The 27501-nt window shown below is 38.2% G+C and overlaps 1 protein-coding gene and 1 pseudogene across 7 annotated transcripts in view; one reads left to right on the top strand and one right to left on the bottom strand.

The window, feature by feature from the left end:
• NUP188 (nucleoporin 188) overlaps positions 1–27501 on the top strand; it is a 56590-nt gene that overhangs the window by 2355 nt on the left and 26734 nt on the right. For 5 of the 6 annotated variants that reach the window (XM_081265541.1, XM_081265539.1, XM_081265538.1 and 2 more), the window contains 11 exons: positions 5764–5818; positions 7476–7549; positions 13238–13322; positions 14201–14281; positions 14708–14752; positions 15809–15901; positions 16028–16147; positions 20112–20323; positions 21053–21167; positions 21982–22182; positions 24036–24125. In XM_081265541.1, the coding sequence (XP_081121667.1) occupies positions 5764–5818; positions 7476–7549; positions 13238–13322; positions 14201–14281; positions 14708–14752; positions 15809–15901; positions 16028–16147; positions 20112–20323; positions 21053–21167; positions 21982–22182; positions 24036–24125 (1171 nt within the window). Of the gene's footprint in view, positions 1–5763; positions 5819–7475; positions 7550–13237; positions 13323–13629; positions 13707–14200; positions 14282–14707; positions 14753–15808; positions 15902–16027; positions 16148–20111; positions 20324–21052; positions 21168–21981; positions 22183–24035; positions 24126–27501 lie in introns of those variants that run through there. The other variant, XM_081265542.1, reaches the window with a different exon arrangement.
• Positions 25323–26083, bottom strand: LOC308633225 (proteasome subunit beta type-6-like; annotated as a pseudogene). The gene has a single exon. The product of its transcript is annotated as a proteasome subunit beta type-6-like (transcript).

Here is a 27501-nt window from a genome sequence, read left to right as displayed (position 1 = left end):
ATCATAGTTCCAGCTGTATCTGTTATGTTGTTTTAGTGTTTATTTTTTTTATGGTACTGGGGATTGAACCCAGAGCTTCACAAGTGCTAGGCAAGCTCTCTATTACTGAGCTACATCCCTAGCTGCCCCACCCCCTCCCCATTTAGTTTTCATAACTCTACCTCTGGCTCCTGAGTCACAGAGATTACTGGCCTGCCCCTGTGTGTCCAGCATCTGTTGTATTTTTTGAGAATCACATGACTCAAACCTTCATGTCCCAGTTTGAGTTGAGGTCTTTCCTCCATCCCTAGAACAGTTCCTAGTGATCTCTCTTCTCTGACACTGTTCTATATGTTTATGTTCCTTTTGAGTTTCTAATTATTGGTATCATTCCCTTAAGTACTTTTCTTTTTGTGCTTTATGCAAAGAGCATTTAATGTGTTTGTCTTTTGCAGTGTTAAGCTTATGAGTATATGAGCTTATGAAAGTTTTAGATTTCTTTGTATTCTTGTTATTCCAGGACCAGTAAATGTGTAGCAATTGAAGAACCATTAACTCTTACTTCCACAAGGATTCCTTTCTTGATAAACAATCATTTTCTCTTTGATTCAGCTGCCTCTTGTCACTTTGTTGGGGGAGTGGCTACTGAAATTTAATTCAGAGGTACTCTACTACTGAGCTATGTCCCCAGCCCTTTTTAAATTTTGAGACAGGGTGTCACTAAGTTGCCAAGACTGGACCGAAACTTGCAATCCTTCTGCTTCAGCCTCCCAAGTAGCTAGGGTTACAGGTTTGCACCACCATGTCCAGCTAAACAGAAGGGGGTGGACATTTAACTCTTTATGGGTACTGGGGCTTGAATCCAGGGCCTCACACTTGCTTGGCAAGCACTCTGCCACTGAGTTACATCTCTAGCTCTTATCTTATGTTTTTTGAGTAGTGAATATAAAAGGTGTTGTGTTACTCTGGGCACTGATCTCCAATCTTACTTAGCAGCAGAATCTTATTTGGGGTGGCGGGTTGGGGGAGTGCCAATATATTAAACTTAAATGACAGATTAGACCTCTACCAACCAGGGCTTTTACCTGCTCCCCTGAGGCACAATGATGCTCTAGTGTAGTAGTATTTAAGGAATTCATCTGGGGTGTTTAGTTTACAATGTAGATTTTCCATGTGTAGCCTCCAAAAGAATAGTATGGGATGGTGACCAAGATTCTGTAGGGTTGCTGTATCCTTCCCAGGTGATTTCGCTGTAAGTGGTCTGAAGGCCAATTGCTTTTTTGGGAGGGGGTACCAGGGATTGAGCTCAGGGGCACTCACCCACTGAGCCACACCCCCAGCCCTATTTTGTATTTTATTTAAAGACAGGGTCTCACTGAGTTGCTTAGTACTCGCTTTTGCTGAGGCTGGGTTTGAATTCAAGATCCTGCCTCAGCCTCCTGAGCCGCTGGGATTATAGGTGTGTGCCACTGTGCCTGGCTCCAATTGCATTTTTGAGGAACATTGTTTTAACATACTGTACTTTAAAAAAAAATGTACAAATATGCAGGGTGCAATGGTGCACCCCTGTAATCTTAACTACTCAGAAGGCTGAGGCAGGAGGATCACAAGGAGGCCTACCTGAGTAACACTGATACCTTGTCTCAGAATAAAAATAAAAGGGCTGGGGGTATAGCTCAGTGGTAGAGTGCTCCTGGGTTCAGTCCCTAGTATGAAGAAAGAAAAAGGAAAAAAAAATATGCAAATATTGATGTGACAAATGGCAACAGCTTGGATATGAGAAAACAAGGAATTATGGATCTTGGTTGGTCTTTGAATGCAGGTATTGGTCTTAGTTTCTGTGGGAATCACTATTAGCTAGCTATGGGGATCTGTTTTGAAAGGAAATGCAGATGAGTTCAAGTACACTAGTACCTAAGCTTTTTGAAATTAGAAGATGATGAAGAAAGTAAATTAGCCTAAGTATACAAAAGCCTTCAATTAGTGAAATATTTCTTTCCATAAATTTGTATATACTTTTGCCTCCATTATTGGCTGTGAATTTTTTGTAATAACAGATATCTGATTAGTTTTGTGCAAACCAGAAAGGAAAAGATAAAGGAAAAAAAATACATGCCATTTTCTTTTTTAATATTTAGTTTTTAGTTTTAAGTGGATACAGTATCTTCATTTTATATTTATGTGGTGTTGAGGATCGAACTCAGTGCCTCAAGCATACCAGGCAAGCGCTCTACCGCTGAGCCATGACCCTAGCCCATACATGCCATTTTCTTTTTTTGGTACCGGGGATCTAAACCAGAGAAGCTTAACCACTGAGCCACATCTCCAGCCCATTTTTATATTTTATTTAGACACAGAGTCTCACTGAGTTGCTTAGGCCCTTGCTTAGTTGCTGAGGCTTTGAATCTAGGATCCTCCCGCCTCAGCCTCCCGAGCCTCTAGGATTACAGGCATGTGCCACCTTGTCCGGCATTTATTTTCTTTTTTTTCTTTTCTTTTTTTTTTTTTTTTTTTTCGTTCTGGGAATTGAACCCCAAGGCCTTACACATTCTAGGCAAGTACACTATGTCAGTTAAAATAACGCTCTTGCTTTATTTTTGTTAATTAAAATATATCACACAAGTTAGAGGATAATTATACCTTTATAAAAGACTTACTTTTAAAATTTTACTGTGAATTTCTTAAATGGTGAGCTTGCCTCTTTGTTTTAAATTACTTAAGGCTTGAATTACACCTTTTTACCCTCAGCGTAAAGGGACACATTTGTTTCATTAAATGAATCTAATCTCCTAATTACTTTTGTTTGTTTATTTATTTATTTATTTAGTTTTTCGGTGGACACAACATCTTTGTTTGTATGTGGTGCTGAGGATCGAACCCGGGCCGCACACATGCCAGGCGAGCGCGCTACCGCTTGAGCCACATCCCCAGCCCCTCCTAATTACTTTTGAACAATGAATGCTAACTTGTTATCAGAAAAGATGATTAGTGATTCCAGTGTGCTGTTGGGGAAGTTGGTGGCTATAGATTTAACAGAATCTAAGTTGTTTTCTTAGAAGTATTAGCCATTAGGAAAGAGATTTATAATTTTAGTTGTGCTTAAGCCTCTTTTGATGGGGGAAATCCTGAAGGACAATTTTTAGATGGACCTAGGACTTTGTGTTACAGTGTTAATGGGAAAACAGTTTTCAGTGTATCTTCATAGTTAGCAGAGCTTGCCTTCTCTTTGTTAAATGTTTAATTAAATTAATTAACTTATTTTGTGGTATAGTATATTTTGTTAGGGCCTTTCATCTTTATTTTGCAGATAAACTTTCTAAGTGGTGTTTGTTTCAGGTTACTATTCTAGGTACTGATTTGGGATCTCACAAAATATAACCCCTGTGCTGCTTATAACTCTTTCTTGAGAGCATTTTTTCTTTTTTTTTAAGTTTTCGGCGGACACAACAGCTTTCTTTGTATGTGGTGCTGAGGATCGAACCCCGGCCGCACGCATGCCAGATGAGTGTGCTACCGCTTGAGCCACATCCCAGCCCCTTGAGAGCATTTTTTCAAAATAACTTTCTTTCTTTCTTTCATTTATTTATTTATTTATTTATTTATTTATTTATTTATTTATTTATTTATTTATTTATGGTGCTGATGGTCAATGCCAGTGTCTCACAAGTGCAAGCGCACTACCACTGAACCATGACACCATCCCCTCTTGAGAGCATTTCTTTTTTTTTTTTTATTTTTTATTTGATATGTTTTTAGTTGTAGATGGGCACAATATGTTTATTTTGTTTATTTGTTTATGTGGTGCTGGGGACCAAACCCAGTGCCTCATGCATGCTAGCATGCTAGGCAAGTGCTCTACCACAAATTTGCCACAACCCCAGCCCCTCTTTTTTTGTTTATTTTATTTTTTTAGTTGTAGATGGACACAGTGCCTTAATTTTTATTTATTTATTTTTATGTGGTGCTGAGGATCGAACTCAGTGCCTCACCTGGTCTAGGCGAGTGCTGTACCACTGAGCCACAACCCCAGCCCTTGAGAACATTTCTTATTGGTTACATTTGTATATTTAATTCTAGACTTAAGCCCTAAGACCAATTTTTGTGAAATTCTAAAGATATTGATGAGGGCAGGAGCTTGAGGTAAGCACACTCTGGGGATTGTAGCTTATTTGAAGAAACACTGGTGACGGGGTGTATGTGTGTGTGCATGTTTGGTATCAGGGATTAAACACAGGAGAGCTTAATCTCTGAGCCACATCCCCATCCTTTTTTATTTTTTGAGACAGGATTTTATTAAGTTGCTTAGGGACTTGCTAAGTTGCTGAGGCTGACTTTGAAATTTGCGATCCTCCTGCCTCAGCCTCTCAAGCCTCTGGGATTATAGGTGTGTATCACCACACCTGGTGTGTTTTATCTTTTAAGTACCTCTGGTTCTGGCATTTGGTAGGAATTCATTAATGAATGAATGTAGGACTGTTGTAATGACTATTAGACTTCACTGAGAAAGTGAATTATATTGCATTGTATCATTAGAAATTTTTCTGGAGGTTATAATATAAAATATATGTAGTTCTTTTCTAGATTCTTCTTCCATATTGGTTACTACATTGTAGTGAGAAGGGCAGAGAAATTTTTTTGTTGCTGAAGATTGAACCCTGGGCCTTTTGCATGCTAAGCATGTGCTCTTGCACTGAGCTGCACCCCTAACTCCAAGATAGAAGTTTTAAATTGAGGTGTCTTGGTATGGAGGATATACTGTAATTTATTAATTACTATATTTCATTAATTCTAAGGTACAAACTTTTCATAATTTTAGTGCCTCTGTAATCCATTTATGTTGTATTATTAATGAGTTGTCATAGTTTATTGGAAGCGTTGCTTTCTTAGTGAACCATAAATGATGACATATCTTACAATTAATGCCAGCTTTTTCATTCTTTTTGTTGTTGTTGTTTGTTTAATGCAGTATTTGAAGTTGAATCCAGAGTCTCTTTATTTTAGGGAAGAGCTCTGCCACTGAGATATGTCCCCAACCCTTTTTATTTTATTTTGTGACGGGGTCTTGCTGAGTTGCCTAGGCAAGTTTCAAACTTGTGATCCTCTTGCTTCAGCTTCCCAGGTCACTGAGATTATAGGGGTGTTGTGCTGTGCCTGCCTGCATCTGTTTTCTGTCTCTTTCTGTTTTCCTTTGCAGTACTGGGGATTAAACTCAGGGCCTCAAGCCTGTTTGGCAATCTCTTTACCAACAAACTATACCTGCAGCTCTAATGGTGTTGAAATGTGGTAACTGTTTCTTAATTTTTATTTGAGGATCGTATTTCTAAGATCATGCACAGGATTACTTTCCAAAACTTTAACAGATTGTCTCTTGTGTGTGGGTTTGTTTGTTTGCTTTTAAAGACTAGACATAGGTGGGTGTAGAGATACTTACTATGATTATAGCTGCTCAGGAGGCTGAGGCAGGAGGATCCTGAGTTCAAGGCAATTTGGAAAGACCCTGTTTCAAAATAAACAGGAAAAAGCACTGGGGAGGGCTGGAGTTGTGGTTCAGTGGTAGGATATTTGCCTCACATGTGTAGGGCACTGGGTTTGATCCTCAGTACCACATAAAAAAAATAAATAAACAAAACAAAGTTAAAAAAAAAAGCATTGGGAATGTAAGTCAGTGGTAGAATGCCCTTGGGTTCCATTCCTGGTAGCATATAGTCAAATAGCTATGAGGTAGCTTAGTCAAATTTATATAATCTAGAAGGGCAAACCTACCTCTGCTTTCTCATTTTTCAGGAGCAGTAGAGAACTGTGGACAATTCTACTTGGAAGGTCAGCTCTGAGAGAACTGGTAAGTGGTAATGTTCTTGAGCAGCTTCAGAGTTTTTTGTGTATCTAATGTTACAAAAATAAAACTGCTGGGCTGGGGTTGTGGCTCAGCAGTTGAGCGCTCCTTTAGCATGTGTGAGGCCCTGGGTTCGAGCCTCAGCACCACATAAAAATAAATAAAATAAAGGTTCGGTTTCCAACTACTTCTAAAAAATAAATGTTTTTAAAAAAACTGCCTTTAAAGTGGGAAGTAAACACATTTTCTTATTCCTAAACTTTATAAATATTGTACATTTTCAGCATCTATTTGCAGATATGGGAATGTGTCTTGGTTATTGAAGTTTTCTAAGTCTGCCTTTCTTTGTACTTCATTGATTCCTTTTCTGAAAAAATACCAGTGCTGATTCATTAGCTGTGGAGCGGAGGGGTTCAAATACCTTTCTCCTGCCTCAGGCTAAGATGGATTCTCAGGCTTTTCTGTTTTATACTCTCCTTACCTTTTCTTCATTTTCCTTCTATCTTCTTCCTTTAGGTCAGAGAGGCTGTGGTTTCTAGGACATTGCCAAGTATATGATCAATAAAGGGAGTTATTCATGTTGATCCTTGGGTAGTGGACCCTGTGAAGATAGGGTGTTAAGATGATGTTGTTATAATTAACATAATAATGTGAATACCCATTTTAGAGCCTTTAACTGATAATTCTCCTTCTAGGGTGAATCTTCAGAGAAGGAAATCCTTGAAAGGTTGTGTGCACAAAGCTTTTTGCACTTCATTATCTTATCCATCCATCACCTCTCTCTGATGATCCTGGGGAATGAACCCAGGAATGCTCTACTGTGGAGCTACATCCCCATCCTTTTTTATTTTCTGTTTTGAGACCAGGTCTTGCTAAGTTGCTCAGGCTGACTTTAAACTTGCATCTTCCTGCCTCAGCCTCCTGTGTCACTGTGGTTGCAGGCACATACCACTGTGCCTGGCTCTTTATTTATATATGTATTTTTAAATATTTATTTTTTGGTTGTAGGTGGACACAATATCTTTATTTCATTTTTATGTGGTGCTGAGAATCGAATCCAGGGCTTCAAAGGTGGTAGGCGAGCGCTGTGTCTCCATATAATGATATAAATAAATTATAATATAATATAAACCAGATAAAAATGAAATTATTGTGTCTACCTACAACTAAAAAATAAATATTAAAAAAAAATTGTGGTTGGGCTGGGGATATATAGCTCACTTGGTAGAGTGATTGTCTTGCATGCACAAGGCCTCTGGGTTCAATCCTCAGCACCATATACACACACACAAAAAACTGTCAAATCTTACTGTATGTTAATTGTATCTCAATAAAATTAACACAAAAATTGTTTTAAAAAATTATGGTTAACTTAAGCGTATCTAACATTAGATGAAATGGTAAATAAATTACAATCTAGCCACTTGATGAATTATTGTGCAACCACTACAAAATATGTTTATAAGAAATTTCCTAGTAAGGGCAAATCTTTATACTACAGTGTTTAGCTAAAGAAAAGGTGGTTACAGAATTCTGTGTTCAGAATGATTTCAAATGTGGAGGAAAATGCATTTTAAAGAGGCTCAATGGAATATGTATTACTCAGTGTGATCCTGGAATCTGATTAAAGTTGCATTTGTATAATTGCCTTGTTCTTTTCCAGAATCAGATTGAAGCAGAATTGAATAAACATTGGCAGCGGTTGTTAGAAGGGCTTTCTTACTACAAACCTCCAAGGTATGGTGATTCCATGAGTCTTGTAATTTCTCTGAGGAAACTGGCATAGACGAAACCATTCTTACAGATTCCTTTATTATATTGCTGGGTTAGGTGGATCAGAGAGAATATAGTTTAGTTATCAATTAAAAAGAATATGGTACCTTTTTTTTGTAGTGAAAGAAAGGGAAATTTATTCCAGAAATGTAATATTGTACAATCCACTTATCTAACCTGTGTCTGAGGTTGTGGATTCATTAAGTATTCAGTTGCTATTCTTAATATTTATTTATGGCTTGCCATGTTTGTGTGAAGCACTAGCTAATGGCACAGAGCAGTGAACAGGGATATCAAGTGACACTTCTGTAGGGTTCACTGTATACCAGTTTAAGAATGCATTTCGACACATCATATGTAAATGGAGCATAACTTCTCATTCTTCTGGTTGTACATGATGTAGGTTATATAATCACATATGCAGATAGGGTTATAATGTCTGATTCATTCATTCTATCATTTCTATACCCCCATCCATCCTCTGCTTCCTTCACTCCTCCCCTCTGTCTAATCCAGAGTACCTTTCTTCTCCCCCTTTATTGTGAATTAGCATCCACATAGCAGAAAAAACAGTCAAAGCTTTGGTTCTTTGGTATTGACCTATTTTGCTTAGCATAACCAATTGTTTTTTTAAGTATTTGTCTTATCATTAATTAATCCTCATAATGACCCTTTGAAATAATATGTTTTGTGGTACTGGGGATTGAACAGGGTGTCACGTATGCTAGGCATGTACTGTACCACCAGACTGCATCCATTCCCAGCCCTTTTTAATTTTAGTCTTAAGACAGGGTCTTGCAAAGTTACCTAGGCTGGTCTTGAACTTGTGATCTTCCTCCTTGAGCATCCCAAGTAGCTGTGATTGTAGACTTGCACCACCACACCTGGATGAGATAGTTTACTCTTTTTTTTTTTTTTTTTTTTTGATACTGATATCGAATTCAGAAGTGCTTAAACCGTTGAGCCACATCCCCAGCCCCCCCCCTTTTTTTTTAGAGAGAGAGAGAGAATTTTTTTTAAAAAATTTATTTTTCAGCTTTTGGCAGACTCAACATCTTTTTAGAGACAGAGAGAGAGAGAATTTTAATATTTATTTTATTTTTTTAGTTTTCGGTGGACACAACATCTTTGTATGTGGTGCTGGGGATTGAACCCGGGCCACATGTATGCCAGGCGAGTGCGCTACTGCTTGAGCCACATCCCCAGCCCTCAATATTTTTATTTGTATGTGGTGCTGAGGATCGAACCTGGCGCCGCACACATGCCAGGCAAGTGTGCTACCGCTTGAGCCATATCCCCAGCCCCCTAAGCCTTTTTTATATTTTATTTAGAGATAGGGACTTGACAAGTTGCTCAGTCTTGAGCTCACCATCCTCCTGCCTCAGACTCTGGAGCTACTGGGATTACAGGTGTAATAATAGATAATAATAACAATAATAATAAAATATGTTAGATAAGAATGGGGAGCTGGAAATGAAACTCAGCGGTAGAGGGCTTGCTTAGCCATCCTTTATGTTGTGGATTTTCTGTGAAATGTGAGAATCTTTTAAACTATTTTTTAGTTGTCAATGGATCTTTATTTATTTTTATGGTGCTGAGAATTGAACCCAGTGTCTCACACATGCTAGGCAAGCGCTCTACCACTGAGCCACAATCGCAGCCCCTTGCTTAGCATCTTTAAGGCCCTGGGTTTGATCTACAGCAGCCCCCACAAAGAAGCAATAGAGATTCATTTATCATAATTCCTACTGTACGTCTTATGCTATTGTACATCAGAGTCCCGTCATCCTCATTTCCCTTCTTGTGGGAGGCCGACATAGTATGTGACCAGCATTTGTCTCCCCTTCGGATTGGTGTGGCATTGTCGGTCACCTTGTGATCTGTTTGCCTAGGTAACCGTATCTTTAGGGTCAAGCAAATGTGTCTTTGTGGATGGGTGTGCCTTCCTACATCCCCATGGGTGGAGCTACGTTCACCTGTTCCTTTGTAATATTACCCCTTGCCCTGTTTGGGATAGAATGTTCCATGGAAACACCTTTTGTGTGTCCCCTTGTCTTATTCTGCCCTTGTGTGTGGCCTTCCCAGATGTCAGTCAATCTGCTGACAGCTGACTCAGCCCCTTGAAACCTGACCCCTTGCCTTATTTAAATGGCTTCTTCTCAATAAAAGGGTTAGCATGTGTGCTCTCTCCCTCTCCCTCCCCCTCCCTCCCTCTCCCCCACTTTCTGCGGACCCTTAAGGTCAGAGGAGCCATCATAGCACCCCCAAAGGAAAAGGTATTTCTATCTCTTGTGTGGTTATTTCACGCAGCCCAGTTCCCCTGGAGTGACCCCTGAGTGTTTTAGTCGCGTGCAATTCGGCACCTTCTACTGCTGAACATCTGTTGAATTTATTACATACTTTTGTTTTTTAAATTTTTAAAAACATTTTTTTAGTTGTTGATAGACCTTTATTTTATTTTATTTATTTATATGCGGTGCTGAGAACCGAACCCAGTGCCTCACACATGCCAGGCAAGTGAGCTACCACTGAGCCACAGCCCCTTGAATTTATTGTCTTTATCATCTTTTTTCTCTCAGGTTAATGATGAACTTTTTGTTGTTGTTTAGCAATGAATTCTTCTTCCTTAATTATTTTGAAATACTTCCTAGATATTATTTTACCTGTAAATACTTCATTAAATATCTAAAACATATGAACTTTAAAAAAATATAATCAATACTTTATCACCCTTAGATACTCTTATTATCATTGTTTCCATTTTACAGGTGGGGAAAGTGAGGTACAAAGAGGTTAAGTAGTTTACACAAGGTCACACAGCTAGTAAGTGGTGGTACCAGGATTCAAACCTGGCAGTCTTACTCCAGTGTCTGTGTTTTTAATTATTATTCCATGTTGCCTCTTTCAGAACTTTTGTTTACCCGTATACTAACCGTTATTATTTTTTTAAATATATTTTTCAGTTGTTGATGGACATTAATTTTATTCATTTATTTATATGCAGTGCTGAGAATCGAACCCAGTGCCCCACACATGCTAGGCAAGTGTTCTACCACTGAGCCACAACCCCACACTAACCTTTATGTTGTGGATTTTCTATGAAATGTGAGAATCTTTTTTAAAAAAATCCAACAACATTGTGTTTCAGGTCATAGAAAGGACATTATAGCTTTTCATTCTTTGATTTTTTTTTTTTAATATGCTGGGGTTCATACCCAGTGCCTTGCACCTACTACTTACATGCTCTATCACTGTTTTCTTTTTTTTTCTTTTTTTTTTTTTTTTTTTTTTTTTAGAGAGAGAGAGAATTTTTTAATATTTATTATTTTTTAGTTCTCGGCGGACACAACATCTTTGTTGGTATGTGGTGCTGAGGATCGAACCCGGGCCGCATGCATGCCAGGCGAGCGCGCTACCGCTTGAGCCACATCCCCAGCCCCTATCACTGTTTTCTTTAAAAAAAAAAATGTAGTTGTAGATGGACAGCATGCCTTTATTTTATTTGTTAATGTTTATGCGGTGCTGAGGATTGAACCCAGGGCCTCACGCATGCTAGACAAGCACTCTACCACTGAGCTACAACCCCGGCCCCCTTTATTTTCTAAAGAGAAAAATGCCTTTTGCAGTAATGTGGAATTTGAAGTCCCGTAGATTTTTTTTTTTTTTAAACTAAACTATAGACTTTTGGAATTTAATCAGTTTTTTCTTTAATTCCCTCTCTCACAGAATCCAATCCAGGAGTACTATAGTGCAGTTAGTTATGTCTCCTAAATGTCCACTTAGCTGTGACAACATCTCAGTTTTTTCTTAATTTTCATGCTCTTAATTTGGATTTGTCTAATGTTTTTCTCATTAGACTTTGGGTGTAAGTTTTGGGAAGAATATACAGAGGTGAAGTACCTTTTTTTTTGGTCTTGGGGATCGAACCCAGGGGAGCTTAACCATTGAGCCACATCCCCAGCCCCTTTTTTTTGTTGTTGTTATCATAATTGGACACAATACCTTTATTTTATTTATTTATTTTAAAAATGTGGTGCTGAGGATCAAACCGAGGTCCTCACACGTGCTAGGTGAGCTTTCTACTGCTGAGCCACAACCCCAGCCCCTGCAGCCCTTTTTAAAAATATTTTTATTTTAGAGACAGGGTCTCACTGAGTTGCTTAGGGCCTTGCTAAGTTTCTGAGGCTGGTTTTGAACTTGTGATCCTCCTGCCTCAGCCCTCCATGCTGCTTGGGATTATAGGCATGTGACACTGTGCCCAGCTGAAATACCATTCTTATATCAGAGGGCATGTTCCTCAAAATTAGTAGTAGTGGGGTCTGGGGTTGTGGGGTTGGGTTCAATCCTCAGCACCACATAAAAATAAAAAAATGAAGGTATTGTGTCCAACTACAACTAAAAAATGAGTATTAAAAAAACATTACTAGTGTTTACCTGGTTCACACAGTTATTTGTGGGGTTTTCCTCTGTAGTTACGTTGTTCACTTTCCCTACTCTTTTTTTTTGGAAATTGGTTACTGGAACAGTCCACTGTTCATAAGGGGTGGTGGAATTAAAACTCACCTCTTGAGGAGGCAGCATCTGTGTGTGCTGTTTTGAAGTCTCCTTTAAGGAAGATTTTGCCCCTACTCCTTCACCTATTTAATCACTCATTTATATCAATAAGAACTCATGTATATGTATTTTGTACCATTTTTTATGGTTTGGGGGGTGGTACTTGGGATTGAACTCAGGGCCTTGTGAATGCTAGGCATATTCCCCCAGCCCCCTCTATTTTTGTTAATACTTTGTTCCTTTGTTAGACTTTGGGAGTTCTTTCAAATTGATGTCTGTTTTTTTGTTTTTTGAATACTTCCTTACTTTAGAGCCCTAAAAAATGCTTCCGTCTCATATTTTTCCTGCCTCAGCTCTAGAATCAATAATTCTCCAAGGAGTCCTGGTTCCTTTTATGGAAGAATGGTATTAGAAACCAAGATCTGGGTTCTGACTATGTTTGCTCTTACTGGGGTGTCACAACTTCTAGGCCTTCTCAGTGGAAAGACTCTTTCTTTTTTTATAGTACTGGGGATTGAACACAGGGACACTGTACCACTGAGCCACATCCCCAGCTCTGTTTTGTATTTTATTTAGAGACAGGATCTCTCTGAGTTGCTTTGCTCCTTATTTTTGCTGAGGCTCTTTGAACTCGTGATCCTCCTGTCTCAGCCTCCTGAGTTGCTGGGATTCCAGGCATACACCACAGATTTTGATAATACATGTGTGTACACTAACAGACCTTGTTTTACATTTCATCTCAAATTTTTATTAGCTGTGGATTTTTGGTAAGTTATTTCCTCTTTCTAAGTGTTGATAATTCCGTTTGTAAAATGGGGTAGTAGTATTTATCTTTTAGGGTATTTCTATGGATGAGAAAGAATTTAACCTAGCAGATTTACAGGTAATATCCTTATAATTTAAAACAGACATAACTTATTTTTTATTACTGAGGTATAACGAGTTTTGTGTCTTAAAGTCTATAGTGGAGAACGTGTGTGTGTATTTATAGAGACCCAAATGGCAGGAAAAAAGCCTGTAGTAAAAATATCTAAGAAATTTTATTTTAAACCCCTAAAGGGTTATTGAGAATGAGGAAATGTTCTATTCTTTTAATAGTCCAAGTTCAGCGGAAAAAGTGAAAGCTAATAAAGATGTAGCTTCACCACTGAAGGAACTGGGTTTAAGGATCAGCAAGTTTTTGGTGAGTAAAAAGTAGCACTGACTCGGTTATTACTTGTGATGTGGACATATGTGGTTTTATTGTTAGTACAAATTTAGTTTATTTCAATTTTAGGAATTAATTGAATATGTTGTGTTTTAGAAATACCCAAGTTACAACTCTTCTCACCAAAGTCACATAGCGGAGTTGCCCTACCCATTTACTACATATCATAGAGTTTTCTTCAGCATACATGTGTTTATTCATTTATTTGGTACTGGGGATTGATCAGGGGCACTTAACCACTGAGCCATGTCTCCAGACCTTTGTATTTTTTATTTTGAGACAGGGTCTCATCAAGTTGCTGAGGCTAGCCTTGAACTTGTGATCCTCCTGCCTCAGCCTCCTGAGTTGCTGGGATTACAGGTGTGCGCCACCATGCCTGGCAGCATACATGTTTTAAATTGACTACATTTGTGTTTCAGTACTTAGCTGTTCTCGTTCAATTTTTAGAGCCCATGTTATGCCTACTGCTATATTAATGTGCTTGGTAAAAAAAAAGCACTTGTTTCTGGAATGTGGTATTGTCATGCAAATTGTGTGTCAGTGAGTGGCCCCTTCTAGTTGGGTTAAAATTGTTATGTTGTATGGAAAAAAACTTTTTTTTTTTTTTTTTTGTACTGGACTACTGAGCTACATCCCCAGTACTTTTTGTATTTTTTATTTTGATTTAGGGTCTTGTTAAGTTGCTGAGGCTGGCTTTGAACTTGTGATCTTCCTGCCTCAGCCTCCCAAGCCGCTGGGATTACATAGTTGTGAGCCACCATGCCTGGCTGGAGGAAAAATCTTTAGTGCTTTGCATGCTGTGTGTGGTTCTGAGCTGAGGTGATTGTTCCTAACTTAAGAGCTCTACATTTCAGAGTCTTGATGAAGAACAGAGCGTGCAGTTGCTCCAATGTTACCTTCAGGAGGATTACAGGGGTACTCGGGACTTGCTCAAGGTCTGTGGTCTGCCCAGCTCTATCAGCTGTCTTTTCCTTGGTGGTTTTAGATAATTTAGGGTTTGGGCACCAGTTCTTTCAATAGAGGTGGGTTGTCAGATATAGCCATTCTCAAGAAAGGCTTCCCAAGGCTTAAAAAACAACTGTTCTCATATGGAGGGTGGAGAGGTCAGAGCATGCCATGCTAATCATAGAATTGAAAGAGCTTCCTCCTTGCCCAGCTACTCATTTTACAGATGAGGAAACTGAGGCCAGAGGAGAGGTAGGGAAGGATTTGAGCACAGGTTTTGGATACATTTTAATAAAAATAAGGTAAGAAATGCTTATAAAAACAAATGGGCACTTATAATCTTGAAATGTGAGACTTTTTCTTTCTCAATCGAGTTTTGCCTGTGAGGTGACTTCTTGACTGCTGTTTTTCCTCAGATGGTCTTGCAAGATGAGAGGCAGAGCCAGGCCTTAATCCTGAAGGTCAGTAGTAGTTAACATTTCCTTTTTATTATTTTTTTCTCCTTTTTTTGGTACTGGGGATTGAACCCACAGGTGCTCTACTACTAAGCGACACATGCAGCCCTTTTAAATATTTATCTTGAGAGAGTGTTGCTAAGTTGCTTTTAGGCTGGTCTTGAACTTGTGATCCTTCTGAGATTACAGATGTGTGCCACCTCACCTGGCTACCATTTCAATTTTTTTAAGGTATAGTTGGGTGGCAGTTTCTTCCTGAGCATTGCTGGTTTTTGACTCGTCTGCTAGGAGAGTTTGAGGTTTTAGTGCAGATGCTTATTAGCTCATTTGTGAAACAGGAGGGTTTTATCCCCTGGCCCACCTGAGGGGTTTTCCTGAAGGAGATCAGTTGTTCAGCTACTAGTGTTGGGAACTGTTCTTGGTTATCTTTTCTCTAGTTCAACAGCATTAACTTGTATTTTTTTTTTGTGTGTGTGTGTGTGTGTGTGTTTATATGTGTGTGTGTGGTGCTGGGGATTGAACCCAGGGCCTTGTGCATGTGAGGCAAGCACTCTACCAACTGATCTGTATCCCCAGCCCTAACTTGTGTTTCTTTATTTCCCACTTCCCCTCCTGGAACCTTGTCATTTAGGATTTAGTTTTAAAAATGGAATTTGTGACTTCTAAAGCAGTTTCTCATTTAATATTTAGTAAGACTTAAGTATATTAGTTATAAGCAGTTAGAACATTTATCAGTGAGCGGTATTTTTATATTTGTTTTAATGTGTTTGGTCAGCCACTAGCATTGTATATTACTTGAATGCTTGAGAAATCATGCTTGAAAATTTTTTGGAAAGCTTGTTTTAATAATTTCTTGTATCACCTTCCATGGCTTACCTAGTTTACAAAGATCTTTTGCATTTGGGGGGCTTAGTTCAACATGTTTACATTTTTGGGGACTGCTTATGTAAGTTCATCTTTTCCATCCATGTCTTTATGTGATCTCATTATCAGTAATTACAAAATTGAATATCCTCTTTCCAAATGTGAATAACTAATTTTGAATCTTTGGGTTCTTTCCAGATTGCAGATTATTACTATGAAGAAAGAACCTATATTCTTCGTTGTGTCTTACACCTTCTCACTTATTTCCAAGATGAAAGACACCCCTACAGGGTAAGCCTATTGAATCCTCTTGGTTCTTTCCACCCTATATCATTCAAACCTTTTAAATATATTATTTGTATTTATTTGAATATTTATCTTTTTTAGGTATGGATTATTCTCTTTTTCTTTTTTAAGGTTGAATATGCAGACTGTGTTGATAAGTTGGAGAAGGAACTAGTTTTAAAATATAGGCAGCAGTTTGAAGAGCTATATAAAACTGAAGCACCAACTTGGGAGACGCATGGGAACCTCATGGTATGTGTGCTTGTGCTCTCCTGTTACCTGTGGGTAGTGGTGTGTCCTTGCTTATGGAGCCCCAGGCTGAATTATTTGCTAATGTATAAACTGGCACATGTATGGATTACTTTAAGAAAGTTAATGACTTTAATTTTAAACAGTACTTAATTCTGGACCTTTTCCTTGGACTTTCTTTATTTTCTGATCTCAATGAAAATATGTGGCTCAGTGGTCAAGTGCTCCTGAGTTCAATCCCTGGTAACCAAAAAAAATTTTGTCTTTTTATTTGTCATTTTCTATCAAGTATGTGATGTTAGTTTGACTGTTTTTATCCTAAATTCTAAAGCAGCATGCATTTATAGCTTGTAGGTTGGCCTTTCTTTGTTTTGTTTTTTGCTACTAGGAATTGAATCCTGGGGTGCTTAATCACTGAGCCACAACCTGAGGCCCCATCCGCCCTTTTTAGAGACAGGATCCTGCTGAGTTGCTTAGGGCCTCACTGAAGTTACTGAGGCTGGCCTTCAAACTGTGATCTTTCTGCCTCAGTCTCCCAAACCACTAGGATTACAGGCATCCACCACTACATCCTGCACTTTTGTTTTGAAGAGAAAACATTTTTATTAAAACCCCCGTCAACAAAAACAGACATTAACTATTTAAAATGTTTAATGGGAGAAAACGGGTCACTTAACATTTCTGTCTCCCCAGAAAGTTTGCAAGCAAAAGCATAAAATAATAATAAAAGCATAAAATTCCCAGAAATAAGCAGTCCAAAATCAAAATGAAGAGGACTTTAAAATGCTATAAAGGGTGTTAAAAGTAAACATAACCAAATGGAAAGACCATTTTCTTGATTATAAAGATTCGATACTATAAAAAATCTAGTTCACCATACATATGTTAACCTATCACTTTAATGTAGTCCCAGAAAAAAAATACCAGTAAGTGTGTGTTCTGCCTTTTTTCTGGTACTGGTACTGGGAAAACTAATTAGAAAACTCATGTTATGGAACCACCATATCATATATTCATGGAGTGTAACTTATGGAATTATCCCACTCGTTGGCATATATCCAAAGTACTTAGAATCAGCATAATGTAGCAGCTCAATTCACAATAGCTAAGCTATGAAATCAACCTAGGTGCCCTTCAACAGATGAATGGATAAAGAAAATGGGGTCTGTATACACAATGGAGTATTATTTAGCCATAAAGATGAATGAAATTATGGCATTTTCCAGTGAAAGGATTGAACTAGAGACTATCAGGTTAAGTGAAATAAGCCAGTCCCAAAAAACCAAAGACTGAGGGATGGGGATATATAGCTCAATTGGTAGAATGCTTGCCTTGCAGGCACAAGGCCCTGGGTTCAATCCCCAGCACCAAACACACACACACACAAAAATAAAGGCTGAATGTTCTCTCTGGTGTGGATCTAATTTACAATAAGGGGGAGTAGAAGATCTTTGGATTAGACAAAGGGGAATGAAGGGGAGGGAGGGAGATGGGCATAGGAAAGTATAGCCAGGGACTAGAGCTGTACCTCTGTGGTAGAGCACTTGTCTGGTATGTACAAGTCCCTGGGTTCAGTCCCCTGTACCAAAGAAAATAATGATAATAAGGTGGGCGCCATAGACTGGTGCAGTGGTGCATGCCTATAATCCTGGAGATAGGAGGATCATGAGTTCAAAGCCCTCGGCAATTTAGTGAGGCACTAAGCAACTCAGTGAGACCCTGTCTCTAATAAAAATATAAAATAAGGCTGGGAATGTGGCTCAGTGGTCAAGTGCTCCTGAGTTCAATCCCTGGTAACCAAAAAAGAAGAAGAAGAAGAAGAAAATAATGATAATAATAAATAAATAAAAGTAATATTATTTAAAAAAAGCCACCGGCACCACAAATAAATATCGATCTATCAACAATTAAAAAAAAAGATTAATCTTACCAGATAATAAAACTGTAATAATTTTTAAAATATGGAATTAGAAAATGAATGAATAGGCTGTTGAATAAAACATAATAGAAATCCTAGATGTAGACTCATTTACAGGTAGGAAATTTAATATTATATTAAAGTGATTAAAGTGGGATTTCAAATCAGTGGGAAAACATTGGATTATTTAATAAATAATGTTGAAACTACTCGATCTGGAGAAAAATTAGCATTTCTTTCTTCAAACGTTTTTGTTATATGAAAATCTGAATGGATCCATGATTAAAAGAAAAATTTAAGCTGTAAATGAAGTATGTTATTTAATTTCAAATATTTAATGTTTTTCTTAGATATCTTGTTAACAGTTTTTCATTTGATTCTGTTATTATCAGTGAACACATTCTGTATCATTGTAATCTTTTCAAATTTATTGTCCTATAATTTATGGCCCACCATATGATCTTTCTTGGTAAGTGTAGCAGGGAGGGACACCTGAAGGAGTGTTTATCTGGCAGTAGTTGAGTGTGATGGTCTACGAATATCAACTGGCTCAATATGGTTCAGATATGCTGTGTTTGCTGAGTTCTGTTGTCATACAGCATGGTTTTATTAGCCAAAAATTCCTATTAACTGAATGCCCTTCCAGGTGATCTGGGTAAAATAAATTATGACATTTTTAGTGGAATACTATGCAACAGTAAAAATAAGGGGACTATTGAATAGACTATGGCATATCAATAAAATTGATTTCTATGTATAAAGCTTTAAAAAGAAGTAAAACAGACTGGGGTTGTAGCTCAGCGGTAGAGTGCTTGCCTTGCATGCATGAGGCCCTGGGTTTGGTCCCCAGCACCACATAAAAATAAACAAAGTGTGTGTGTGTGTGTGTGTGTGTGTGTATATATATGGAGTGAAAAACAGGAAATAATCTTTTTTTTGTTTTAGCTTTTTTTCAGTTGCAGATGGACCCATACCTTTATTTTATTTATTTTTATGTGGTGATGAGGATTGAATCTAGTGCCTCACAAGTGCTAGCCGAGTGCTCTGCCACTGAGCCACAACCCTAGCCCAGGAAATAATCTTAAGATATATTGTTAAGGGGCTGGGGCTGTAGCTCAGTGGTGGAGTGCTTGCCTCGCGTGTATGAGCCACTGGGTTTGATCCTCAGTAACCCATAACAATAAAGATACTGTGTGTTCATCTACAACTAAATAAATAGCTTTAAAAAAGAAAAAAAAAGATATATTGTTAAATGAAAAAAGAAAGGTGCCCGATAGATAGTTTGTGCAATGTTATTTGGTTGAGCTAAGGGCAGTGGCGCCTATCTGTAATCCCAGCAACTTGGGGGACTGAGACAGGAGGATCCCAAGTTGAATACCAGTCTCTGTAACTTACTTAGTAAGGCCCTGTCTTAAAATAAAAAGGCTGTGGACGCAGCTCAGTGGTAAAATGCCCCTGGGTTCAGTCCCCAGTACCAGGGGAGTGGGGGATATTATATATACACCCAAAACAAAATTTGGATTAAAGATAGATTAGAGAATGAGTAAATGGATATATATATAGCATACTGCTGAAAGGAAATACGAGTCTCAACACTGGCTGCTTGTGGAGAGGGGTTTGGATAACTAGGCAATAGAAATAATAGGGAAGGGGCTGGGGTTGTGGCTCAGTGGTAGAGCACTTGCCTAGCATATGTGAGGCACTGGATTCAATCCTCAGCACCACATATAAATAAATGAATAAATTAAAAAAAGGTCCATTGACAACTAAAAAAATATTTTTAAAAAATTGTAGGGAGAGGAACACCTTTTTTCCCCCACTTATACTTTTTGAATTTCTATAATGTGCATATATTCTTTCTTTTTTTCTTTATTTTTGTGGTGCTGGGGATTGAACCCAGGGCCTTGTGCAGATGAGGCAAGCACTCTACCAACTGAGCTATGTATCCTCAGCCCCAATATAATGTGCATATCACAATTAATACAATTTTTTAAATTTTAAAGAGATCTTTAATTTCATTTTCCCATTTTTTCTTTCTTGGTTGTGCAGACTGAGCGCCAGGTGTCACGCTGGTTTGTTCAGTGCCTTCGGGAGCAGTCCATGCTGCTAGAAATTATTTTCCTTTACTACGCATACTTTGAGATGGCACCTAGTGACCTACTAGTATTGACCAAAATGTTTAAAGAGCAAGGATTTGGTAGTAGGCAGACTAATCGGCACTTAGTGGATGAGACCATGGATCCATTTGTAGATCGGATTGGGTAAGTCTGAGTGAATTAAATATCATAGGAGATGTATAATGTTTAGAGCACTGATACTGTAGAGATTCTGTAAATAAGTGAGGGGAAAAGTGGACTTTTCCTTTAACTGGTATAGAAATAGATGGGCCTACTGACTTGTTCTTTTCATATAGGAGCTGAAGACTAGACTTAAGGGGGCATGTTCTTGAAAGTATAAGGTTCTTTTATTTCTGTCTTTTTAAGGAGTTCATTCATTCAACAAACAATAGTTGTTGAGCAACTGTTATAGGGTAGACATCAAAATGCTACAAAGACTGATATGGCTTAGGTGTTCTCTGCTCTTTGAGGCCATATCTGTTGACTTTGAATTTCTCATTTTTTTCCCACTAATGGCCAGGGACATAGCCACATTTTGAGGATTATTCCCTCTGTGAGCAAAGATGAATGCTTGAGAAATAAGATGGCTTACCAGGGTCAGGTGTATGTGGTGGCTATAGAAACCTTTAATACTAGATCTGTGCTGCCCAGTATGGTGGACACAGATGCATATGACTGTCAGATACTTGAAGTGTGGCTGGTCATATTGAAATGTACTGGAAGTATAAAACACATTCTAGATTTAGAAGACACTGTGGGAAAAGAACTTTAAGTGACTTAGTAATGATTTTTATAGCGAAGTATCTTACATTTCACCTGGTCTGTTGTGAGCTTCAAAGCAGCACATGAGACTAGTACCGTTTTTCTTTCCAGCTATTTCAGTGCCCTTATCCTGGTGGAAGGCATGGATATTGAGTCCCTGCATAAGTGTGCTTTGGATGATAGGAGAGAATTGCACCAATTTGCTCAGGATGGGCTTATTTGTCAGGTGAGCTTGGAAAAGCTACTTTTTTTTTTCTATCAGATGGTTTATAGTTAGTACTGTGTTCTTAAACACTGAACTATCCTGCTGCATAAAATTTTCAGTGATGTGAATTTATTAAATAGTTAATTAGATTTGGAAGAAATCTTTTTTTTTTTTTTTTTTTTTTTTGGTCATCCTTATAGAGGTGACAATTGAATTTGTGAGGGCAATTAAAGTCATTCATGGAGATGGTATAAGAAAAAAAGATGCCTGAAGACAAAACCTTGGGGATAGTCTGTATTTTGGGGATTTGTGAAAAAGGAAAAGGGGTGACCATTGAGATGAGGTAGTTAGAAAGGTAGAAAATGAGCCTGGTGGGGTGGTGCGTATCTGTAATCTCTGTGATTTGGGAGCCCAAGGCAGGAGGATTGCAAGTTTGAGGCCAGTCTCAGCAAATTAATGAGATGCTGTGCCAAAATAAAAAAGAAAGAGCTAGGGATGTAGCTTATTGGTAGAGCATTTCCCTATAACGTATAAGGCCTTGGGTTCAATCTTCAGCACCAGGAAAACAAAATTAGGAAAGAGAATCAAGGTAATGAAATTTATAGAGTTTTCATATGAGCATGTGTTTTACAGTTTTAAATTAAGACTGCTTAAAATCAATAGGAAAAAACTTCTAAAGGGAAAAGTAACTGAGGCGCTTGTTAGTGAGCTGGCTGGGATTTAAGAACAGTGAAATATCAGAATGGGAAAGTGAGACCTCTTTGGATGAATGAAATGCTTATTGAACTTAACTCTTTCTCTTCAGAGATACAGATATGTTTTCTCCCTTCATTAGGATATGGACCACTTGATGTTGACCTTTGGGGACATTCTACATCATGCCCCGGTGCTTTTGGCCTGGGCTCTCCTCCGTCACACCCTGAACCCAGAAGAAACAAGCAGTGTGGTCCGGAAGATAGGTGGCACAGCTATCCAGCTGAATGTATTTCAGTACTTGACTCGACTACTGCGGTCACTTGCCATTGGGGGAAATGATGTGAGTCCAGGTTGTTGGTTGAGCGTCAGGGGCAAAAAGCTGGGCAGAGCCATGAGAACAGTGAGAATCCTAATAGTGAAGTGGATAAGAGTGAAAGTGTAACTAACCTTTATAAAGCAGACTCTGCTCAGCACTTTCTAATTTAATCCTGATTTATCACTTTGTTTAGGATTATATTGTCTTATTTTATGCATTAGGAAATTGAGATTGAGGGAGGTATAATTTGCCTAAAACGATAGTAGCCAGTAAGTGGTGGATAGTTTGAACTCATTATCTGACTCTTTGCCAATAAATTTTGCCAATAAATTTTAGAAAACAGGGTTGGGCCGTTTTTGACTGGGTATTCCTTTCTGGGGGACTTACTCATTCAGCTGGACCAGGATGAATGGGAATTCTCTTGAGCCTTGTGTTGGGGATTATTTTGAGTGATATGGCTCACATAACTTATTTTGATGTACTAAAATAAAGATAGCTCAGTGGTCGTTACATTTGCCTAGCATATGACACCCATGGTTGGATTCCCAGTACCACAAAAAATAAAATGAACGAATAAAATGAAACTTTTAAGTTCGGTATTTACGCTCCTTGGTATGTACTCAGAGTCTGAGTTGGAGACTAATGAATATCCACACACAAAAAAAACTGTGCACAGATGTTTATAACTTTATTCATAATTGACAGAATTTGAAGGCAGCAAAAATGTCCTTCAGTAGGTATAAGTAAACTGGCAAATTCAGACAATGAGTATTATTCAGTGCTTAAAGAAATGAGCTATCAAACTATGTGAAGACATGGGAGGAACCTTGAATGCATATTACTAAGTAAAAGAAGCAATTTGAAAAGGCTACATAATGTGTGATTCTAAGGATAAGACATCCTGGAGAATTCAAAACTCTGGAGACAGTAGAAAGAATAGTGGTTAATTGGTAGAGGGGGGTTGAATAGGCCGAGTATGGAGGATTCATAAGACAATAAAATGGCACTGTATGATGTGAACCTGAAACTGCTGTAAAACAGTCTATAAAAAGGAAACCACAGACTTCAGCCAAAAGGTCCTGCTGGCTGGCACTGGCTGATTAATGATGGCAGTTCAGGCCAGCTGTCATTTGTATCAGCTCATAGAGACAGTAGTCCTTCTGTAGGTTGGATTGGGTTTTCTTTCTTTTTTTTTTTTTTTTTTTTTTTTTAAGAGAGAGAGAATTTTAATATTTATTTTTTAGTTTTTGGCGGACACAACATCTTTGTGTGTGGTGCTGAGGATCGAACCGGGCCACACGCATGCCAGGCGAGCACGCTACTGCTTGAGCCACATCCCCAGCCCTGGATTGGGTTTTCTTTTCCCCCATACAAACTTTTTTTTTTTTTTTTTTTTGGTTCTAATTAGTTATATATGACAGTAGAATGCACTTTGACACATACATAAATGGAATATAACTTCTCATTTTTCTGGTTGTACATGATGTAGAATCACACCAGTTGTGTAGTCTTCTATGCACATAGGGTAATATTGTTGGATTTATTCTAATATCCTTCCTAACCCCATGCCCCTCCTCTCCCTTCACTGCTCTCTGCCTAATCCAAAGTAACTTTATTCTTTCGAAGTACCCTTTTCCCATACAAACTTTGATCACTTTGAAAATGATTGTTTTGATTTTATTGTTGGCTGTTGTAATGTTCGTGTTCCTACTTTTTTGTTTCTCCCTTAGTCGTCCTGATCTTATAACTAAATTAGGAAAATTGTGAAAGTTTCAGATTCCCTTCCCATTTGTTTACAAGTACTATGTTAACACAAGGGAATTATGCTGAGTCTGGAAGGAGCTGTAAACTAATTACCAACTCCTTTGCCATTCCAGTGTACCACAAGTACTGCCTGCATGTGTGTCTATGGCCTCCTCTCTTTCGTTCTGACCTCATTGGAGCTGCACACGCTGGGAAATCAGCAGGTCAGTGTCTGTCTTTCCTGAGGCTCTGTCCTACTCAGCTTAGCAATCAGATTTCTACAGCTCCCTCTTTAGATCTTATATTGTGTTTTTCACATGTTAATTTGTTCATTGCTGTTTATATTCATTTATAATTTTTTCCTTTTATTTATTTTTTTGGTAGAGGGGATTGAACCAAGGGTGCTTAACCACTGAGCCAGGTACCCAGCCCTTTTTAGTTTTTATTTTGAGACAGGATCTAAATTGCTTAGTGCCTTGCTAAGTTTCTGAGGCTGCCTTTAAACTTGTGATCCTCCTGCTTCAGCCTTCATAATTGCTGAGATTATAGCATGCACCACTGTGCCCGGCTGTATTCATTATTTATTATATGAATGATGTATGTTAATTGTAGAAAAATAGAAAATGCTGATAAAAAGAAAAATGTAATCCTATCATACAGGTTAACTTCTATGGACATTTTGATGTGTTCTCTGCTGTTTTCTACCTGTATGTACATAAAAATATAATAATTTTTTTTAGAAATAAAATCATAATGTACACAGTCATGTTTTGGTATCTCTTGGGGATTGATTTCAGGAACCCCTGAGGATATTAAAATCCACTGATGGATATCCTCTAGAATACTTTAATTTAAAGTCATCTCTAGGGGCTGGGGTTGTGGCTCAGTGGTAGAGCACTTGCCTAGCATGTGTGAGGCCCTGGGTTTGAGTCTCAGTACTGCATATAAATAAAATAAAGGTCCATTTATAACTAAAATTAAAAAATGTATATATATGTGTGTATATATATATATATATTTACTTATAAAGTCATCTCTAGATTACTTATAATACAATGTAAACAGTATGTAAATAGTTATTATGCAGTGTTATTTAGGGAATAATGACAAGAGGAAAAAGTCTGTAAATATTCAGTATAGATGCATTTTTTTTTTTCTCAAATAGTTTTGATCTGTGGTTGGTTGAATCTGCAGTTGTGTAACTGTAGATAGAGAGGGCCAACTGTATACTATTTTGTAACTGCATTTTAAAAATCCATCTATCCCAGACATCTATGGTTGTTTTTTTTTTGTTTGTTTGGTACTAGGGATTGAACCCAGAGGTGCTTATCTACTGAACCACACCCCCAGACCTTTTTTTTTTTTCTCTTTGACAAACTGTTTATTAAATTCTTATCGGTATGGGGTGAATATTATTACATCCTAGAATCCCAGGCTCAGGGAGGTGGTAAAGTAGCAATGGTAAATTTGGGTATCTGGTCTCCCAAAAGTATCTGCTGCTCTACTCCCGATTCTTCAATGGCTGCCAGACGGATCACCCCTCCACTGGAGCTGTCCCGTTCCATAGCCAAAACAAGATCATTGGCAGTGAACTGCAGACACTCCTCCTTAGTCATGCCTTCATGCTAGGTAGCATCAACATAGCCATAGATATATAAACTCCCAGAGCCTCCAATGGCAAAGGACTGCCTTACCGTCATACCTCCCATGGGAACTGAGTATACCTGTCCTCCTTGAGGATCCCAGCCAGCAATGATAATTCCCGCCATCAGATCTTCCCGGTATTGGTAACACATCTCCTTAAAGAGGCTGGCTACTGTGTGCACCAATGGAGGCTCATTCATTTCAATGCTATGGAATCCAAGCTGATAAGTGACAGCATCTGCTACAGCCTGGGTGTCAGCTACAGAGCCTGAACGGCAGCAGAAAATATGGTCATGAATAGGAGTCAGCTTGTCAATCACTCGATTGGCGATATAGGACCCAGTGGTTGTTCTGGAGTCCGCCCCCAGAACCACACCCCCGTCAAATTGCACAGCCATGATAGTGGTCCCTGTGGAGACTTCCTGGTTTTCCCAGTCTGGGGCGACAGCCTCCCGCCCCCAGGCGGGTGCGGGACCCTCTCCTCGAGCAGCAACTAAGGTGGCCACCATCTTCCTCCTCCTCCTGCCACAAAGCAACTGTCGTAAAGCGCTCTACCCCCAGACCTTTTTGTTTTTCATTTTGAGATAGGATTTCACTAAGTTGCTGAGAAAACTTGCGATATTCCTGCCTCAGTCTCCAGAGTTGTTGGGATTACAGGTGTGTACCACCTTGCCCAGTTTACAGTTGTTGATAAGTTTTCTTCATTTTAATAAAAATTCAACATTTTTAAGAAATACTAAATTTCAACTTGTACCAAAGTAGAAAAAGTTGTATAATTAACCTTTATAATCCCATCACCAGCTTCCAATGTTTATCTACTCAGAGCTAATTTTATTTCATTTCTACTCCTTCCCAAATTCTTTTGAAGCAACTTCCAGATGTAGTATTTCATATTATTTATGAATATTTCAGTAAAACTTAACTTTTCAACTGTTATCACACCAAAAAAAAAAAAAAAAAAAGCACTCAGTATCTTAAAAAATGAAGTCCAGGTTCAAGTTTCCAATTGTCTTATATATGTCATAAATTTTACATAAGTTTGGGTTGGGATAAGGTTCAAATATTGTAATAGGTTGGTGGCCACAAGTCACATGGCTATTTAAATTTAAATGATTGAAGTTGAAAACTCAGGTCCTCAGCATCATTGGCCTCATTTCAAGTGTGTTAATGGTCATGTCTGGTTAGTGGCTTCCATATTTGAAAGCACAGCATACCTAGAACCTTCCCATCATATAAACTTAGGATGTTGTCCAGTGTTATCTGTAAATTCACTTTCTTTTTAGTGCTGCTGACAGTTTTCTGACATTGTTCCTGGTGACTACCTCATTTTCTGGATTTTGCTGATTGCATCCCTGTGATGCAGTTTAATATGTTCTTTCATCCTTTGTATTTCCGCTAAGATCATTTAGGTTTGACTTTTTTTTTAAGCAAGACTGCTTCCTAGATGATGTTTTGTACTTCCATCAGAAGTTAGTGTTGGGGCTGGGGATGTGGTTCAAGTGGTAGCGCGCTCGCCTGGCATGCATGCGGCCCGGGTTCGATCCTCAGCACCACATACAAACAGAGATGTTGTGTCCGCGGAAAAACTAAAAAAAAAAAATAAAATAAATATTTAAAAATTCTCTCTCTCTCTCATTAAAAAAAAAAGAAGTTAGTGTTGGTTGTCTTTTTGTGTGATGTAAGCACCTATTGATGTTCATTGTCTATTAGAAGTGAAAATTGCAAAATGGCACTTTAATTCTATCTTTCCTTTGTTTATCAGTTGCAACATTTCTATACATTAACTATTTGGTACTCTGTTATAGAATTCTATACATACCTGCTTCTTTTCTTGTATTTACCTGTTTTTTTCTAGCACCCTCTCAAGGTATCTAGTGGGTTTTTTTTTTTAATATCAGTATGAGCTCATAGATTTATTCTATTTATTTATTATTTTATTTTTTAAAATATTTTTAA

Source organism: Spermophilus citellus, assembly GCF_964194105.1.
Source record: "Spermophilus citellus genome assembly, chromosome: 2".
NCBI classification, from domain to species: Eukaryota; Metazoa; Chordata; class Mammalia; order Rodentia; family Sciuridae; genus Spermophilus; species Spermophilus citellus.
Note: the sequence above shows the minus strand (reverse complement) of the source record. Positions and strands in the feature narration are given on the sequence as shown.